The sequence below is a fragment of the Gobio gobio genome, assembly GCF_949357685.1.
Source record: "Gobio gobio genome assembly, chromosome: 24".
In the NCBI taxonomy this organism is placed as follows: Eukaryota; Metazoa; Chordata; class Actinopteri; order Cypriniformes; family Gobionidae; genus Gobio; species Gobio gobio.
The window spans coordinates 1,056,753-1,074,918 of NC_137120.1; the positions used below are offsets into that span (position 1 = coordinate 1,056,753).

General features: G+C 46.0%; 1 protein-coding gene across 2 annotated transcripts in view; it reads right to left on the reverse strand.

Moving 5' to 3' along the window:
* Window positions 1–12,090, reverse strand: part of dstyk (dual serine/threonine and tyrosine protein kinase) — a 46,863-nt gene extending 34,773 nt beyond the window's left edge. Inside the window, exon 1 of one of the 2 annotated variants that reach the window (XM_079808458.1) lies at window positions 11,552–12,090. In XM_079808458.1, the coding sequence (XP_079664584.1) occupies window positions 11,552–11,738 (187 nt within the window). In that variant the 5' untranslated portion in view covers window positions 11,739–12,090. The remainder of the gene's footprint in view (window positions 1–11,551) is intronic. The other variant, XM_079808459.1, reaches the window with a different exon arrangement.
* Window positions 12,091–18,166: the final 6,076 nt, after the last annotated feature.

Below are 18,166 nucleotides of genomic sequence, written 5' to 3' on the forward strand. Positions count from 1 at the left end.
CTCCACTGGTCCTCCATGACTCTCTGGCCGGTTCTCCACTGGTCCTCCATGACCCTGTGGCCGGTTCTCCACTGGTCCTCCATGACCCTGTGGCCGGTTCTCCACTGGTCCTTCATGATCCTGTGGCCGGTTCTCCACTGGTCCTCCATGACCCTGTGGCCGGTTCTCCACTGGTCCTCCATGACCCTGTGGCCGGTTCTCCACTGGTCCTCCATGACCCTGTGGCCGGTTCTCCACTGGTCCTCCATGACCCTGTGGCCGGTTCTCCACTGGTCCTCCATGACTCTCTGGCCGTTTCTCCACTGGTCCTTCATGACCCTGTGGCCGGTTCTCCACTGGTCCTCCATGACTCTCTGGCCGTTTCTCCACTGGTCCTCCATGACCCTGTGGCCGGTTCTCCACTGGTCCTCCATGACCCTGTGGCCGGTTCTCCACTGGTCCTCCATGACCCTGTGGCCGGTTCTCCACTGGTCCTTCATCACCCTGTGGCCGGTTCTCCACTGGTCCTCCATGACCCTGTGGCCGGTTCTCCACTGGTCCTTCATCACCCTGTGGCCGGTTCTCCACTGGTCCTTCATCACCCTGTGGCCGGTTCTCCACTGGTCCTCCATGACCCTGTGGCCGGTTCTCCACTGGTCCTCCATGACCCTGTGGCCGGTTCTCCACTGGTCCTTCATCACCCTGTGGCCGGTTCTCCACTGGTCCTTCATCACCCTGTGGCCGGTTCTCCACTGGTCCTCCATGACCCTGTGGCCGGTTCTCCACTGGTCCTCCATGACCCTGTGGCCGGTTCTCCACTGGTCCTCCATGACCCTGTGGCCGGTTCTCCACTGGTCCTCCATGACCCTGTGGCCGGTTCTCCACTGGTCCTCCATGACCCTGAGGCCGGTTCTCCACTGGTCTTCCATGACCCTGAGGCCGGTTCTCCACTGGTCCTCCATGACCCTGTGGCCGGTTCTCCACTGGTCCTCCATGACCCTGAGGCCGGTTCTCCACTGGTCCTCCATGACCCTGTGGCCGGTTCTCCACTGGTCCTCCATGACCCTGTGGCCGGTTCTCCACTGGTCCTTCATCACCCTGTGGCCGGTTCTCCACTGGTCCTTCATCACCCTGTGGCCGGTTCTCCACTGGTCCTTCATCACCCTGTGGCCGGTTCTCCACTGGTCCTTCATCACCCTGTGGCCGGTTCTCCACTGGTCCTTCATCACCCTGTGACCGGTTCTCCACTGGTCCTCCATGACCCTGTGGCCGGTTCTCCACTGGTCCTTCATCACCCTGTGGCCGGTTCTCCACTGGTCCTTCATCACCCTGTGGCCGGTTCTCCACTGGTCCTTCATCACCCTGTGGCCGGTTCTCCACTGGTCCTTCATCACCCTGTGGCCGGTTCTCCACTGGTCCTTCATCACCCTGTGACCGGTTCTCCACTGGTCCTCCATGACCCTGTGGCCGGTTCTCCACTGGTCCTCCATGACCCTGAGGCCGGTTCTCCACTGGTCCTCCATGACCCTGTGGCCGGTTCTCCACTGGTCCTCCATGACCCTGTGGCCGGTTCTCCACTGGTCCTCCATGACCCTGTGGCCGGTTCTCCACTGGTCCTTCATCACCCTGTGGCCGGTTCTCCACTGGTCCTTCATCACCCTGTGGCCGGTTCTCCACTGGTCCTTCATCACCCTGTGGCCGGTTCTCCACTGGTCCTCCATGACCCTGTGGCCGGTTCTCCACTGGTCCTCCATGACCCTGTGGCCGGTTCTCCACTGGTCCTCCATGACCCTGTGGCCGGTTCTCCACTGGTCCTCCATGACTCTCTGGCCGGTTCTCCACTGGTCCTCCATGACCCTGTGGCCGTTTCTCCACTGGTCCTCAATGACCCTGTGGCCGGTTCTCCACTGGTCCTTCATGATCCTGTGGCCGGTTCTCCACTGGTCCTCCATGACTCTCTGGCCGGTTCTCCACTGGTCCTCCATGACCCTGTGGCCGGTTCTCCACTGGTCCTCCATGACCCTGTGGCCGGTTCTCCACTGGTCCTCCATGACCCTGTGGCCGGTTCTCCACTGGTCCTCCATGACTCTCTGGCCGTTTCTCCACTGGTCCTTCATGACCCTGTGGCCGGTTCTCCACTGGTCCTCCATGACCCTGTGGCCGGTTCTCCACTGGTCCTCCATGACCCTGTGGCCGGTTCTCCACTGGTCCTCCATGACCCTGTGGCCGGTTCTCCACTGGTCCTCCATGACCCTGTGGCCGGTTCTCCACTGGTCCTTCATGACCCTGTGGCCGGTTCTCCACTGGTCCTCCATGACCCTGTGGCCGGTTCTCCACTGGTCCTCCATGACCCTGTGGCCGGTTCTCCACTGGTCCTTCATCACCCTGTGGCCGGTTCTCCACTGGTCCTTCATCACCCTGTGACCGGTTCTCCACTGGTCCTCCATGACCCTGTGGCCGGTTCTCCACTGGTCCTCCATGACCCTGAGGCCGGTTCTCCACTGGTCCTCCATGACCCTGTGGCCGGTTCTCCACTGGTCCTCCATGACCCTGTGGCCGGTTCTCCACTGGTCCTCCATGACCCTGTGGCCGGTTCTCCACTGGTCCTTCATCACCCTGTGGCCGGTTCTCCACTGGTCCTTCATCACCCTGTGGCCGGTTCTCCACTGGTCCTTCATCACCCTGTGGCCGGTTCTCCACTGGTCCTCCATGACCCTGTGGCCGGTTCTCCACTGGTCCTCCATGACCCTGTGGCCGGTTCTCCACTGGTCCTCCATGACCCTGTGGCCGGTTCTCCACTGGTCCTCCATGACTCTCTGGCCGGTTCTCCACTGGTCCTCCATGACCCTGTGGCCGGTTCTCCACTGGTCCTCAATGACCCTGTGGCCGGTTCTCCACTGGTCCTTCATGATCCTGTGGCCGGTTCTCCACTGGTCCTCCATGACTCTCTGGCCGGTTCTCCACTGGTCCTCCATGACCCTGTGGCCGGTTCTCCACTGGTCCTCCATGACCCTGTGGCCGGTTCTCCACTGGTCCTCCATGACCCTGTGGCCGGTTCTCCACTGGTCCTCCATGACCCTGTGGCCGGTTCTCCACTGGTCCTCCATGACTCTCTGGCCGTTTCTCCACTGGTCCTTCATGACCCTGTGGCCGGTTCTCCACTGGTCCTCCATGACCCTGTGGCCGGTTCTCCACTGGTCCTCCATGACCCTGTGGCCGGTTCTCCACTGGTCCTCCATGACCCTGTGGCCGGTTCTCCACTGGTCCTCCATGACCCTGTGGCCGGTTCTCCACTGGTCCTTCATGACCCTGTGGCCGGTTCTCCACTGGTCCTCCATGACCCTGTGGCCGGTTCTCCACTGGTCCTCCATGACCCTGTGGCCGGTTCTCCACTGGTCCTCCATGACCCTGTGGCCGGTTCTCCACTGGTCCTCCATGACCCTGTGGCCGGTTCTCCACTGGTCCTCCATGACCCTGTGGCCGGTTCTCCACTGGTCCTCCATGACCCTGTGGCCGGTTCTCCACTGGTCCTCCATGACCCTGTGGCCGGTTCTCCACTGGTCCTCCATGACCCTGTGGCCGGTTCTCCACTGGTCCTCCATGACCCTGTGGCCGGTTCTCCACTGGTCCTCCATGACCCTGTGGCCGGTTCTCCACTGGTCCTCCATGACTCTCTGGCCGTTTCTCCACTGGTCCTCCATGACCCTGTGGCCGGTTCTCCACTGGTCCTCCATGACCCTGTGGCCGGTTCTCCACTGGTCCTCCATGACCCTGTGGCCGGTTCTCCACTGGTCCTCCATGACCCTGTGGCCGGTTCTCCACTGGTCCTCCATGACCCTGTGGCCGGTTCTCCACTGGTCCTTCATGACCCTGTGGCCGGTTCTCCACTGGTCCTTCATGACCCTGTGGCCGGTTCTCCACTGGTCCTCCATGACCCTGTGGCCGGTTCTCCACTGGTCCTCCATGACCCTGTGGCCGGTTCTCCACTGGTCCTCCATGACCCTGTGGCCGGTTCTCCACTGGTCCTCCATGACCCTGTGGCCGGTTCTCCACTGGTCCTCCATGACCCTGTGGCCGGTTCTCCACTGGTCCTCCATGACCCTGTGGCCGGTTCTCCACTGGTCCTCCATGACCCTGTGGCCGGTTCTCCACTGGTCCTTCATGACCCTGTGGCCGGTTCTCCACTGGTCCTTCATGACCCTGTGGCCGGTTCTCCACTGGTCCTCCATGACCCTGTGGCCGGTTCTCCACTGGTCCTCCATGACCCTGTGGCCGGTTCTCCACTGGTCCTCCATGACCCTGTGGCCGGTTCTCCACTGGTCCTCCATGACCCTGTGGCCGGTTCTCCACTGGTCCTCCATGACCCTGTGGCCGGTTCTCCACTGGTCCTTCATGACCCTGTGGCCGGTTCTCCACTGGTCCTCCATGACCCTGTGGCCGGTTCTCCACTGGTCCTCCATGACCCTGTGGCCGGTTCTCCACTGGTCCTCCATGACCCTGTGGGCCGGTTCTCCACTGGTCCTTCATGACCCTGTGGCCGGTTCTCCACTGGTCCTTCATGACCCTGTGGCCGGTTCTCCACTGGTCCTCCATGACCCTGTGGCCGGTTCTCCACTGGTCCTCCATGACCCTGTGGCCGGTTCTCCACTGGTCCTCCATGACTCTCTGGCCGTTTCTCCACTGGTCCTCCATGACCCTGTGGCCAGTTCTCCACTGGTCCTCCATGACCCTGTGGCCGGTTCTCCACTGGTCCTCCATGACCCTGTGGCCGGTTCTCCACTGGTCCTCCATGACCCTGTGGCCGGTTCTCCACTGGTCCTCCATGACCCTGTGGCCGGTTCTCCACTGGTCCTTCATCACCCTGTGGCCGGTTCTCCACTGGTCCTCCATGACCCTGTGGCCGGTTCTCCACTGGTCCTTCATCACCCTGTGGCCGGTTCTCCACTGGTCCTTCATCACCCTGTGGCCGGTTCTCCACTGGTCCTTCATCACCCTGTGGCCGGTTCTCCACTGGTCCTCCATGACCCTGTGGCCGGTTCTCCACTGGTCCTCCATGACCCTGTGGCCGGTTCTCCACTGGTCCTTCATCACCCTGTGGCCGGTTCTCCACTGGTCCTCCATGACCCTGTGGCCGGTTCTCCACTGGTCCTCCATGACCCTGTGGCCGGTTCTCCACTGGTCCTCCATGACCCTGTGGCCGGTTCTCCACTGGTCCTCCATGACCCTGAGGCCGGTTCTCCACTGGTCCTCCATGACCCTGTGGCCGGTTCTCCACTGGTCCTCCATGACCCTGTGGCCGGTTCTCCACTGGTCCTCCATGACCCTGTGGCCGGTTCTCCACTGGTCCTTCATCACCCTGTGGCCGGTTCTCCACTGGTCCTTCATCACCCTGTGGCCGGTTCTCCACTGGTCCTTCATCACCCTGTGGCCGGTTCTCCACTGGTCCTCCATGACCCTGTGGCCGGTTCTCCACTGGTCCTCCATGACCCTGTGGCCGGTTCTCCACTGGTCCTCCATGACCCTGTGGCCGGTTCTCCACTGGTCCTTCATGACCCTGTGGCCGGTTCTCCACTGGTCCTTCATGACCCTGTGGCCGGTTCTCCACTGGTCCTCCATGACCCTGTGGCCGGTTCTCCACTGGTCCTCCATGACCCTGTGGCCGGTTCTCCACTGGTCCTCCATGACCCTGTGGCCGGTTCTCCACTGGTCCTCCATGAGCCTGTGGCCGGTTCTCCACTGGTTCTTCATGACCCTGTGGCCGGTTCTCCACTGGTCCTCCATGACCCTGTGGCCGGTTCTCCACTGGTCCTCCACTTTTGAGTTTTGGAGATGCTCTGACCCAGTCTCTATCCGTCACAATCTGGCCCTTGTCAAACTCACTCAAATCCTTACGCTTGCCCATTTTTCCTGCTTCTAACACATCAACTCTGAGGACAAAATGTTCACTTGCTGCCGAATATATCCCACCCACTAACAGAGATCATCAGTGTTATTCACCGGTCATAATGTTATGTCTGATTGGTGTATATGAGACTGTATAGTAGCATTCAAGCTTGCTCAGAACAAATTAATTAGTTCTGCGGGACGTGTGTTTACACGAGTTCAAGAGGGCGTGGCCAGAGGCGCTGCGCTCTGATTGGTTCTCACCATCACAACGGCGCCGAAAACAAGCCACACGAGACGAGACCAGACAGGCCTGAGGAATGAGATGAATAACTTCATAAATCACAGGCTGATCTACGCAAATACATCCGAGTGTGTGTGTGTGCGGTCGAGGGAAAAGACCAGGGGTCACGGGGGTCAGGGTCAAAGGTCATGAGAGTGAACTGAACCTCTGTGAGACGAGACCAAACATCACAGAGTCACTCAAACCAATGTTCAGAGTTTGATTCAATCATTTCATTGAGAAATCAGAGGAAACTTGCATCAGAACAGCTACACTCCTTTGATAGAGGAAACACGTCTCACACACACACACACACACACACACACACACACACACACACACACACACACACACACACACACACACACACACACACACACACACACACACACACACACACACACACACACACACACACACACACACACACACACACACACACACACACACACACACACACACACACACACACACACACACTGATAAAGCCAGAATAGTGAATGTCTCAGATGTGTATTGACAGTAATCTCTGTTGTGTAGAGGAGGCTCAGAATGACTCTGGAGCCCAATCTCAGGGGTGTAAACATGACTTTAGAAAGATGGCAGCTTCATTATTGTATTCTCACACAGAGATTGGTAGATCTATTAGTGAAATCTGTTGACTTTATCAATCTGTGTGTCATTATATGCCAACGCTGAGCGCTCAAACATGGGGGATAAGCACTTCTGCTGTGTCTTTGACTCAAGTTTGAGCACCTGTAACTCCAGAAGTATTAAAGATATCTCAATATCCTTCTAGATTCTGCTTTTTAATAAACTTTTCTTTTGGTTTCTTAATTTTAAAGGCTGTCGATGGTTCAGTCCCAGAGATATGGAGATCTCAACGCGGCTCCAGGAGTAAAATGGTCAATTGCACTGAACATTCGTGTGTGTGCACTGAGAATGTCCCTTTTCCAAAGTTTGCGTGCCTGTAACTCTAAAAGTGTTCATGATATCTTAATATCCTTCTGGATTCTCATTCTTAACAAACTTTCCTTTGGAAATCTTCATTTTTAAGGCTTTATATGGTTCAATCCCAGAGATATGAGGGTCTCAAAGCAGCTCCGTGGTCAATTTGTAGAATTTTACCCATTTTCAATGGTCAAGAACCAAATGTGCTGATATTTGTTGTGTTTATTTATTCTTCAGACATTCCTCTTTAATGTTTAGCCAGAGATGTATCTTGTTTCCCTCTATCAAAAGAACTGCATATAACATACTCTCAGAGTCCCAAAGATCCACTGAGAACGGTTAAGTTGAGGCACATTAACCTGCTTTTAAACTGTGTATTTATGAGAATCTGTATTTGAGTCAGTTTCAGGGATATTTGGAAGAAGCGATTGTGTTCTTGAGGCTTCTGAAGCTCAGTACCGTAACCACACATCACCGCATCTCTGAGACTGAGCCACACAGGGCCTAAAGATTCAGAAGAACCAGACTCTAAAATGACATTAACACTTGTTGAATTCAAGACGTGTAAACTTCAGATAATGATAGTTTTGTCACTCAGAGAGGGGTGTTTGACTGTTCTGATAGAGTGATGACACACATCTCTAGTGTCAGTGTTATGTATTCTTCACACACAGGAACTCTCAGCTGTTTAATAAGTGACCGGCTTTTGGTTCTTGAACATTGAAAATGGGTCCAATTCAACATTTTGACCCCGAAGCCGCATTGAAATCCCCATATCTCTGGGACTGAACCATATAGAGCCTTAAAAATGAAGATTTCAGAAGAAAAGTTTATTAAGAAGCAGAATCTAGAAGGATATTGAGATATCTTTAATACTTCTGGAGTTACAGGTGCTCAAACTTGAGTCACAGACACAGCAGAAGTGCCTATCCCCCATGTTTGAGCGCTCAGCGTTGGCATATAATGACACACAGATTGATAAAGTCAACAGATTTCACTAATAGATCTACCAATCTCTGTGTGAGAATACAATAATGATGCTGCCATCTTTCTAAAGTCATGTTTACACCCCTGAGATTGGGCTCCAGAGTCATTCTGACCCTCCTCTACACAGCAGAGATTACTGTCAATACACATCTGAGACATTCACTATTCTGGCTTTATCACTGTGTGTGTGTGTGTGTGTGTGTGTGTGTGTGTGTGTGTGTGTGTGTGTGTGTGTGTGTGTGTGTGTGTGTGTGTGTGTGTGTGTGTGTGTGTGTGTGTGTGTGTGTGTGTGTGTGTGTGTGTGTGTGTGTGTGTGTGTGTGTGTGTGTGTGTGGAAAGTATTGTCAAGTGTTTAGTACTTTCGTTCAGTTGAATGCAAATGTTCACAGTTAAGCTGCTTATTTCAGCACTAAATCCTGTTCAAGACATTTTCTGTGTTAACACTAAACCTCCAGGACACACACACACACACACACACACACACACACACACACACTAAACACACACAATCAATCACACACTCTCTCTCTCAGACACACACACACACACACACACACACACACATCAATAACCCGTCTGACCGTTATTGATTGGTTATTGGTCAATAACTCTAACCAAACGTGATGATCTGTATAAATATCACACACACACATTCCAGTGTTACAGTTATTAACTAAAAATAAAACTTTCAAAATCTCTTTAGATAATCAAAAAAAATCTGAAATAAACCCAACAAACTTCAGAAACACTGGAGCGAACAGAAATAAAATAAGTTTAAAACTAAAAAGGATGAAAAGAAAAATATTCCATTCAAATAATTAATATCATAGAAAATGACAAAACTAACAAACTATAATATCAAAACAGCAATATTATATCAATAATAGTAAAATAAGTGGGAAATGTGTACATTTAGTTTTACTATTAATTTATTTTTTTTATTTTTTTCATCATAAATTATAGTCAAAACTTAGAAATTAAACAAAAAATAATGTTTTAAATGACTTATATTGATATTAATGTTTTAAATGACATATATTGATATTAATGTTTTAAATTACATATATTAATGTTAATATTTTAAATGACATATATTGATATTAATGTTTTAAATGACTTATATTGATGTTAATGTTTTAAATGACTTATATTGATATTAATGTTTTAAATGACATATATTGATATTAATGTTTTAAATGACTTATATTGATATTAATGTTTTAAATGACTTATATTGATATTAATGTTTTAAATTACATATATTGATATTAATGTTTTAAATGACTTATATTGATATTAATGTTTTAAATGACATATATTAATGTTAATGTTTTAAATGACTTATATTGATATTAATGTTTTAAATGACTTATATTGATATTAATGTTTTAAATTACATATATTGATATTAATGTTTTAAATTACATATATTAATATTAATATTTTTAATGACTTATATTGATATTAATGTTTTAAATGACTTATATTGATATTAATGTTTTAAATTACATATATTAATATTAATATTTTAAATGACATATATTGATATTAATGTTTTAAATGACATATATTGATATTAATGTTTTAAATGACATATATTGATATTAATGTTTTAAATGACTTATATTGATGTTAATGTTTTAAATGACTTATATTGATGTTAATGTTTTAAATGACTTATATTGATGTTAATGTTTTAAATGACTTATATTGATATTAATGTTTTAAATGACATATATTGATATTAATGTTTTAAATGACTTATATTGATGTTAATGTTTTAAATGACATATATTGATATTAATGTTTTAAATGACATATATTGATATTAATGTTTTAAATGACTTATATTGATGTTAATGTTTTAAATGACATATATTGATATTAATGTTTTAAATGACTTATATTGATGTTAATGTTTTAAATGACTTATATTGATGTTAATGTTTTAAATGACATATATTAATGTTAATGTTTTAAATGACATATATTGATATTAATGTTTTAAATGACATATATTGATGTTAATGTTTTAAATGACTTATATTGATATTAATGTTTTAAATGACATATATTGATATTAATGTTTTAAATGACTTATATTGATGTTAATGTTTTAAATGACATATATTAATGTTAATGTTTTAAATGACATATATTGATATTAATGTTTTAAATGACATATATTGATATTAATGTTTTAAATGACTTATATTGATGTTAATGTTTTAAATGACTTATATTGATATTAATGTTTTAAATGACATATATTGATATTAATGTTTTAAATGACATATATTGATATTAATGTTTTAAATGACATATATTGATATTAATGTTTTAAATGACTTATATTGATATTAATGTTTTAAATGACTTATATTGATATTAATGTTTTAAATGACATATATTGATATTAATGTTTTAAATGACTTATATTGATATTAATGTTTTAAATGACTTATATTGATGTTAATGTTTTAAATGACTTATATTGATATTAATGTTTTAAATGACATATATTGATATTAATGTTTTAAATGACATATATTGATATTAATGTTTTAAATGACATATATTAATATTAATATTTTTAATGACTTATATTGATGTTAATGTTTTAAATGACATATATTAATGTTAATGTTTTAAATGACATATATTGATATTAATGTTTTAAATGACATATATTAATATTAATATTTTTAATGACTTATATTGATGTTAATGTTTTAAATGACATATATTGATATTAATGTTTTAAATTACATATATTAATATTAATATTTTAAATGACATATATTGATATTAATGTTTTAAATGACATATATTGATATTAATGTTTTAAATGACATATATTAATATTAATATTTTTAATGACTTATATTGATGTTAATGTTTTAAATGACATATATTAATGTTAATGTTTTAAATGACATATATTGATATTAATGTTTTAAATGACATATATTAATATTAATATTTTTAATGACTTATATTGATGTTAATGTTTTAAATGACATATATTAATGTTAATGTTTTAAATGACATATATTAATGTTAATGTTTTAAATGACTGATATTAATGTTTTAAATGACTGATATTAATGTTTTAAATGACTGATATTAATGTTTTAAATGACTGATATTAATGTTTTAAATGACTGATATTAATGTTTTAAATGACTGATATTAATGTTTTGAATGGCGTATATTAATGTTTTGAATGGCGTATATTAATGTTTTAAATGACTGATATTAATGTTTTGAATGGCGTATATTAATGTTTTGAATGGCGTATATTAATGTTTTGAATGACTGATATTAATGTTTTAAATGACTGATATTAATGTTTTGAATGGCGTATATTAATGTTTTGAATGGCGTATATTAATGTTTTGAATGGCGTATATTAATGTTTTGAATGGCGTATATTGGTGTTGTTGTGAGCCCCGGGGCGAGACTGACCCGTGTCCGGTGCCGGTCCAGATGTGCCGCCGCCGCCGCAGGTGTTGCTGTGGTTCTGCCGGATCTCTCTGAAGAACACGCTGCTCTCCTTCAGGTTCTTCTTCAGGAACACGCTGTGTCTGTTGTAGTGGCCGAAGGCTCGGGTCAGATCTCTGACCAGCGGTCCTGCTTTCTGCGGGTTCTCCATCCTGATCCTGGACCAGAACCCGGGGCGACGCGTGTGTGTGTCACATATCCATCCGAACGCGTCCGAGCGAGCCGACACAACAACAACAACACTAGTGAGTGTGTGTGTATGTGTGTGTGTGTGTGTGTGTGTGTGTGTGTGTCAGTAACACACACTCGGGCGGACCGGAGGCCGAACCGGGTCGCTGGTTCTGGTTCGCGGCTGTTCTGCAGCTGTTCCCCCGCCGATCATCGATAATCCCGGTGTCTGTGTTGCCTCGGCTCAGGAATGTTTCACTTTTCAGCCCAAAAACGGGAGTTTTTCGCTGGCAGCCGCTGCTGCTGCTCGTCCATTTGGAGAGAAGGACGTTCGGTGGGCGGGGCGCGGCGCGACTGGTGCATGCCGGGAGATGTAGTCCGCTCAGCGCAGCTAAAACACTTATAGTGTTACAGGTAGTACCTTATTATTTAAGGCAAAGATACTAATAAAATGCAAGCCATATAAGAAAAAACGGGCTTTGTTCAATTTTAAAGGCACAATATGTAAGATTAAAATATCTAAAAAACTCAAGATGCATAACCGCATACTTGTACACTACTCCTGTTACCTATGGCAGAAACAGTGCACTGATGTACACTCGGTGTAGTGTAGTTACTACAGTAGTGCACACTACTCCACTGATGTACACTCGGTGTAGTGTAGTTACTACAGTAGTGCACTACTCCACTGATGTACACTCGGTGTAGTGTAGTTACTACAGTAGTGCACTACTCCACTGATGTGCACTCGGTGTAGTGTAGTTACTACAGTAGTGCACTACTCCACTGATGTACACTCGGTGTAGTGTAGTTACTACAGTAGTGCACTACTCCACTGATGTGCACTCGGTGTAGTGTAGTTACTACAGTAGTGCACTACTCCACTGATGTACACTCGGTGTAGTGTAGTTACTACAGTAGTGCACTACTCCACTGATGTACACTCGGTGTAGTGTAGTTACTACAGTAGTGCACTACTCCACTGATGTACACTCGGTGTAGTGTAGTTACTACAGTAGTGCACTACTCCACTGATGTACACTCGGTGTAGTGTAGTTACTACAGTAGTGCACACTACTCCACTGATGTACACTCGGTGTAGTGTAGTTACTACAGTAGTGCACTACTCCACTGATGTACACTCGGTGTAGTGTAGTTACTACAGTAGTGCACTACTCCACTGATGTACACTCGGTGTAGTGTAGTTACTACAGTAGTGCACTACTCCACTGATGTACACTCGGTGTAGTGTAGTTACTACAGTAGTGCACTACTCCACTGATGTACACTCGGTGTAGTGTAGTTACTACAGTAGTGCACTACTCCACTGATGTACACTCGGTGTAGTGTAGTTACTACAGTAGTGCACTACTCCACTGATGTACACTCGGTGTAGTGTAGTTACTACAGTATTGCACTACTCCACTGATGTGCACTCGGTGTAGTGTAGTTACTACAGTAGTGCACTACTCCACTGATGTACACTCGGTGTAGTGTAGTTACTACAGTAGTGCACTACTCCACTGATGTGCACTCGGTGTAGTGTAGTTACTACAGTAGTGCACTACTCCACTGATGTGCACTCGGTGTAGTGTAGTTACTACAGTAGTGCACTACTCCACTGATGTACACTCGGTGTAGTGTAGTTACTACAGTAGTGCACTACTCCACTGATGTGCACTCGGTGTAGTGTAGTTACTACAGTAGTGCACTACTCCACTGATGTGCACTCGGTGTAGTGTAGTTACTACAGTAGTGCACTACTCCACTGATGTGCACTCGGTGTAGTGTAGTTACTACAGTAGTGCACTACTCCACTGATGTACACTCGGTGTGGTGTAGTTACTACAGTAGTGCACTACTCCACTGTACACTCGGTGTAGTGTAGTTACTACAGTAGTGCACTACTCCACTGATGTACACTCGGTGTAGTGTAGTTACTACAGTAGTGCACTACTCCACTGATGTACACTCTGTGTAGTGTAGTTACTACAGTAGTGCACTACTCCACTGATGTACACTCTGTGTAATGTAGTTACTACAGTAGTGCACTACTCCACTGATGTGCACTCGGTGTAGTGTAGTTACCACAGTAGTGCACTACTCCACTGATGTGCACTCGGTGTAGTGTAGTTACCACAGTAGTGCACTACTCCACTGATGTGCACTCGGTGTAGTGTAGTTACCACAGTAGTGCACTACTCCACTGATGTACACTCGGTGTAGTGTAGTTACTACAGTAGTGCACTACTCCACTGATGTGCACTCGGTGTAGTGTAGTTACTACAGTAGTGCACTACTCCACTGATGTGCACTCGGTGTAGTGTAGTTACTACAGTAGTGCACTACTCCACTGATGTACACTCTGTGTAGTGTAGTTACTACAGTAGTGCACTACTCCACTGATGTGCACTCGGTGTAGTGTAGTTACTACAGTAGTGCACTACTCCACTGATGTACACTCGGTGTAGTGTAGTTACTACAGCAGTGCACTACTCTACTGATGTGCACTCGGTGTAGTGTAGTTACTACAGTAGTGCACTACTCCACTGATGTGCACTCGGTGTAGTGTAGTTACTACAGTAGTGCACTACTCCACTGATGTGCACTCGGTGTAGTGTAGTTACTACAGTAGTGCACTACTCCACTGATGTACACTCGGTGTGGTGTAGTTACTACAGTAGTGCACTACTCCACTGTACACTCGGTGTAGTGTAGTTACTACAGTAGTGCACTACTCCACTGATGTACACTCGGTGTAGTGTAGTTACTACAGTAGTGCACTACTCCACTGATGTACACTCTGTGTAGTGTAGTTACTACAGTAGTGCACTACTCCACTGATGTACACTCTGTGTAGTGTAGTTACTACAGTAGTGCACTACTCCACTGATGTGCACTCGGTGTAGTGTAGTTACCACAGTAGTGCACTACTCCACTGATGTGCACTCGGTGTAGTGTAGTTACCACAGTAGTGCACTACTCCACTGATGTGCACTCGGTGTAGTGTAGTTACTACAGTAGTGCACTACTCCACTGATGTGCACTCGGTGTAGTGTAGTTACTACAGCAGTGCACTACTCTACTGATGTGCACTCGGTGTAGTGTAGTTACTGCAGTAGTGCACTACTCCACTGATGTGCACTCGGTGTAGTGTAGTTACTACAGTAGTGCACTACTCCACTGATGTACACTCGGTGTAGTGTAGTTACTACAGCAGTGCACTACTCTACTGATGTGCACTCGGTGTAGTGTAGTTACTACAGCAGTGCACTACTCCACTGATGTGCACTCGGTGTAGTGTAGTTACTACAGTAGTGCACTACTCCACTGATGTACACTCGGTGTAGTGTAGTTACTACAGTAGTGCACTACTCCACTGATGTACACTCGGTGTAGTGTAGTTACTACAGTAGTGCACTACTCCACTGATGTGCACTCGGTGTAGTGTAGTTACTACAGTAGTGCACTACTCCACTGATGTACACTCGGTGTAGTGTAGTTACTACAGTAGTGCACTACTCCACTGATGTACACTCGGTGTAGTGTAGTTACTACAGTAGTGCACTACTCCACTGATGTACACTCGGTGTAGTGTAGTTACTACAGTAGTGCACTACTCCACTGATGTACACTCGGTGTAGTGTAGTTACTACAGTAGTGCACTACTCCACTGATGTGCACTCGGTGTGGTGTAGTTACTACAGTAGTGCGCTACTCCACTGATGTACACTCGGTGTGGTGTAGTTACTACAGTAGTGCACTACTCCACTGATGTGCACTCGGTGTAGTGTAGTTACTACAGTAGTGCGCTACTCCACTGATGTGCACTCGGTGTAGTGTAGTTACTACAGTAGTGCGCTACTCCACTGATGTGCACTCGGTGTAGTGTAGTTACTACAGTAGTGCACTACTCCACTGATGTACACTCGGTGTGGTGTAGTTACTACAGTAGTGCACTACTCCACTGTACACTCGGTGTAGTGTAGTTACTACAGTAGTGCACTACTCCACTGATGTACACTCTGTGTAGTGTAGTTACTACAGTAGTGCACTACTCCACTGATGTACACTCTGTGTAGTGTAGTTACTACAGTAGTGCACTACTCCACTGATGTGCACTCGGTGTAGTGTAGTTACCACAGTAGTGCACTACTCCACTGATGTGCACTCGGTGTAGTGTAGTTACCACAGTAGTGCACTACTCCACTGATGTGCACTCGGTGTAGTGTAGTTACTACAGTAGTGCACTACTCCACTGATGTGCACTCGGTGTAGTGTAGTTACTACAGCAGTGCACTACTCTACTGATGTGCACTCGGTGTAGTGTAGTTACTACAGTAGTGCACTACTCCACTGATGTGCACTCGGTGTAGTGTAGTTACTACAGTAGTGCACTACTCCACTGATGTACACTCGGTGTAGTGTAGTTACTACAGCAGTGCACTACTCTACTGATGTGCACTCGGTGTAGTGTAGTTACTACAGCAGTGCACTACTCCACTGATGTGCACTCGGTGTAGTGTAGTTACTACAGTAGTGCACTACTCCACTGATGTACACTCGGTGTAGTGTAGTTACTACAGTAGTGCACTACTCCACTGATGTACACTCGGTGTAGTGTAGTTACTACAGTAGTGCACTACTCCACTGATGTGCACTCGGTGTAGTGTAGTTACTACAGTAGTGCACTACTCCACTGATGTGCACTCGGTGTAGTGTAGTTACTACATCCACTGATGTACACTCGGTGTAGTGTAGTTACTACAGTAGTGCACTACTCCACTGATGTACACTCGGTGTAGTGTAGTTACTACAGTAGTGCACTACTCCACTGATGTGCACTCGGTGTAGTGTAGTTACTACAGTAGTGCACTACTCCACTGATGTGCACTCGGTGTAGTGTAGTTACTACAGTAGTGCACTACTCCACTGATGTACACTCGGGTGTAGTGTAGTTACTACAGTAGTGCACTACTCCACTGATGTACACTCGGTGTAGTGTAGTTACTACAGTAGTGCACTACTCCACTGATGTACACTCGGTGTAGTGTAGTTACTACAGTAGTGCACTACTCCACTGATGTACACTCGGTGTAGTGTAGTTACTACAGTAGTGCACTACTCCACTGATGTGCACTCGGTGTAGTGTAGTTACTACAGTAGTGCACTACTCCACTGATGTACACTCGGTGTAGTGTAGTTACTACAGTAGTGCACTACTCCACTGATGTACACTCGGTGTGGTGTAGTTACTACAGTAGTGCACTACTCCACTGATGTGCACTCGGTGTAGTGTAGTTACTACAGTAGTGCACTACTCCACTGATGTACACTCGGTGTAGTGTAGTTACTACAGTAGTGCACTACTCCACTGATGTGCACTCGGTGTAGTGTAGTTACTACAGTAGTGCACTACTCCACTGATGTGCACTCGGTGTAGTGTAGTTACTACAGTAGTGCACTACTCCACTGATGTGCACTCGGTGTAGTGTAGTTACTACAGTAGTGCACTACTCCACTGATGTGCACTCGGTGTAGTGTAGTTACTACAGTAGTGCACTACTCCACTGATGTGCACTCGGTGTAGTGTAGTTACTACAGTAGTGCACTACTCCACTGATGTACACTCGGTGTAGTGTAGTTACTACAGTAGTGCACTACTCCACTGATGTACACTCGGTGTAGTGTAGTTACTACAGTAGTGCACTACTCCACTGATGTACACTCGGTGTAGTGTAGTTACTACAGTAGTGCACTACTCCACTGATGTGCACTCGGTGTGGTGTAGTTACTACAGTAGTGCACTACTCCACTGATGTGCACTCGGTGTAGTGTAGTTACTACAGTAGTGCACTACTCCACTGATGTGCACTCGGTGTAGTGTAGTTACTACAGTAGTGCACTACTCCACTGATGTGAGCTTGTCTTCTGGTGACCTCTAGTGGTCAAGACACATTAAATCACTGTTGTCCATTTATGTGAGTATTTATTTAATACATGATGTGTTTGCATAAATATAATAAATAACATAAAAGTAAATTGTGTTATTGTGTTGTATTGGCTTGCAAAGATCATAAAGAGGAGTGGAATAAGAACATTATTTATCAGCTCTACTAATGAAACGAATTAAACTTAAGGGAGAATTGTTATATTTTTACATAATAATGTTAAAAAAATATTAATACAAAAAAATATTTTACATAATAGGGTTTTTTTAGAGAATGTCCCTGTAATGCCTACTGTAGTTTCAGTTTTATTAGTGATGAACTGAAGGCTGTCACGCGGGGTTTAGCGCCCTCGTGTGGACATAATGAGTGTGTTTGAGTGGAGGATCATTACACACAGCGGAAAGCAGATCATGCATACAATGCGCTCAGACACGCCCACTCGTAGACGATTCCCTAGCGC